The sequence below is a fragment of the Vigna unguiculata genome, chromosome 11 (genome assembly GCF_004118075.2).
Source record: "Vigna unguiculata cultivar IT97K-499-35 chromosome 11, ASM411807v1, whole genome shotgun sequence".
Classification (NCBI taxonomy): Eukaryota; Viridiplantae; Streptophyta; class Magnoliopsida; order Fabales; family Fabaceae; genus Vigna; species Vigna unguiculata.
In genome coordinates, this window is record NC_040289.1 from 36,378,945 (window position 1) to 36,381,433 (window position 2,489).

Below are 2,489 nucleotides of genomic sequence, written 5' to 3' on the forward strand. Positions count from 1 at the left end.
CAATTGGGCCACTCTAGGAGACAAAAAAAGGCATGAGAACACAGAGTGGGAAACAATGGTTTTGGAATAATGGTAATAATTAAGAAGATGAAGTAATGTTGTGACCACTAAAACATTGGAAGTTCACAGTTTCACAGTTTCACAGTCACCTTCAAACTCGTTCTCAGTGAGGCTAGATATATAGGTAGACGTTTCAACCTCATTCATTCATTCATTCATCTCTCTCTCTCTCTCTCTCTCTCTCTCTCTCCTCTGAGCCTATCTGTTCTCACTTCAATTCCCAAAGCCTAGCCTTAACCTACACCTTACAACCCAACCGGCTGTCTTTTTCCTTCAATGACTTTTATGCCCTTCCTTTCCTTCAATGGCGTAACCTACGTTCTTCTCTCTCTTTCTCTCTATCTATCTGTCATTCCCGAGATACAAGACATTATGGGCTTTGGTAGTAGTAGAAATCAACGTTAATCTTAAACAGCGTCGTTAAATCTACTATGTATGCACCAAAATCAATGGCACCAAGGGGGGGCCATTTCGGCAATTATTGTCTTCTCGTAAAAATTCTACACGTCTTGGAACGAACACGACGAAACCTAAGCCTCTCTCTCTGCCGCTAACCGCCATGTTTTCAGAGATGTTCTGCACCAAAAACAATACGCATGTTAATCCTCTCTCTCAACTCTCAACCATTTTGTTTCTCCCTGCTACCTACTCTATAAAAAGAGTGCTTCACAAACCCTCCGAATAAGAGCTGAGCGAGCACTGTGTGCTTCTGCTTCTGTTGTGTGTGCATACTAATAATCGAATCAAAAACTACCCTTTAGCATTGATTTAATACATTATCTTGAAGAGAGAAAGAGGTTAAGATGGAGAGTGGAAATGAGGAGTTGGAGATGGGTGGGTCTAATGGGGTTGGAGCGAGTTCACGGTGGAACCCTACAAAAGAGCAAATAAGCATGCTAGAGAATCTGTATAAGCAGGGAATAAAAACTCCCAGTGCTGAGGAGATACAGCAGATAACTGCTAGGCTTAGGGCGTATGGTCACATCGAAGGAAAGAATGTCTTCTACTGGTTTCAGAATCACAAAGCTAGGCAGAGACAGAAGCAGAAGCAAGAAACCATCGCTTACTTCAATCGCTTTCTTCACACTCCTCAGCCCTTTTTTTCTCCGCCAATTTGCCCAAATGGTTCGTTCATTATTCATCCCTTTCTCATCATCATCATTCTATTCAATCAATGCATGTTTCATCTTCATTATATCTTCACTGATCTCTTTATTATATATAGCTTCTGGGTTCTTTGAAGATAATCTTCTCCTAACCAATTGTTATCTCTCTGAACATTTAAACCTGAGATTGAAATAACTCATACAAACTGAGATCTACATACTGCGCTTCTTTTAATAGTATTTATTTCTTCAGAAGCAACTGAAATCATCTTAAAAGTCACTGTCTCCACTTTTATGTAGCCAAATCATGATAGAAGGGACATCTGTTTCTTTTTCTTTCTGTTTTTTTTTCTTTTGTTTTCTTCCAAAAGCCTTTTTTTGACATATATATATATATATATTCTAAATTCAAACTGTTACATCTCTTTCTCATTAGTCACATATTATATTATATATATATGTATAACCTTGGTAGTTGAGGGTGTTTTTGGTTTTCAGGGCTGTGTCCTCCATATTGCATACCTCAGGTGCAGAGTGAAAATGGGTTTTATCCCCAACATCCAAAGGTGCTTGTACCAGTAGGTTTTAGGAGAAGACCGTCTGAGATATTTGTGCCCACAGACATGTCAAACGTTGTCGTGCAACAGAGAATCTCGGATTGTAACTTGAGCTACAGTAACCAAGAAACGTTGGATCTTTTTCCTCTGCACCCAACTGGTATTTTGGAAGGGAAAACAATGTCTTCTCAGGCTTCAGTTTCTGCTCATAGTTCCACTGATATCAATGAAGATGATCCTTCCCCACTTAACCAACCCTTCTTTGATTTTTTTACTACTTCTGGACAAGGTTCTTAGGATTATCATCAGGAGACTTGTTTCATGTCATTCGCTTAAACTTCTAACATGCAACTTTTAATTCCCATGGCTCATCATTGAAATGTGTTTATTACATTCCTTTCAGTTCATTGTAATGAGATTATTATTGGTGCCTCTTTTTTCTTCTCTTTTTAATATATTATTATTAGTTATAACTCGACATATCCTTGTCAACCTGGCTTATGTTTCTGCCATAATTACTGTCACCCTTTTGCTTCATGAAGTAATTCTTTTTGCTGAATACTAAAAGCAAATGAGATTGATCTTTTTAAATTTTTGTTTTGGGAGATTTTATCATTTTTTTTTTCAAATATGTAAAAGATTTTAGTTGGACGAGAAGGGTCAATGAGTTTTTCTTAGAAAAAATGAAAGATAAAAACAACTGATATGGTTGTGAAAAGTGAGATAGAGAAAAACTACAGGGATTTGAAAAATAAAAGGTGTTCAT

The 2,489-nt window shown here is 37.4% G+C and overlaps 1 protein-coding gene across 1 annotated transcript; it reads left to right on the forward strand.

Moving 5' to 3' along the window:
* Positions 1 to 274: 274 nt before the first annotated feature.
* On the forward strand, positions 275 to 2,092 carry LOC114170615 (WUSCHEL-related homeobox 2). Its single transcript, XM_028056129.1, has 2 exons — positions 275 to 1,185; positions 1,665 to 2,092. Exons 1-2 carry the CDS (start codon positions 864 to 866, stop codon positions 2,018 to 2,020), a joined length of 678 nt encoding a protein of 225 aa, XP_027911930.1. The 5' UTR covers positions 275 to 863; the 3' UTR covers positions 2,021 to 2,092.
* Positions 2,093 to 2,489: the final 397 nt, after the last annotated feature.

Excerpts from the sequence above, each read along its gene's own strand:
- LOC114170615 (XM_028056129.1), top strand. The coding sequence starts at position 864 with ATGGAGAGTGGAAATGAGGAGTTGGAGATGGGTGGGTCTAATGGGGTT. Across the intron at positions 1,186-1,664 it reads TCCGCCAATTTGCCCAAATG|GGCTGTGTCCTCCATATTGC; the intron begins GTTCGTTCATTA and ends TTTGGTTTTCAG.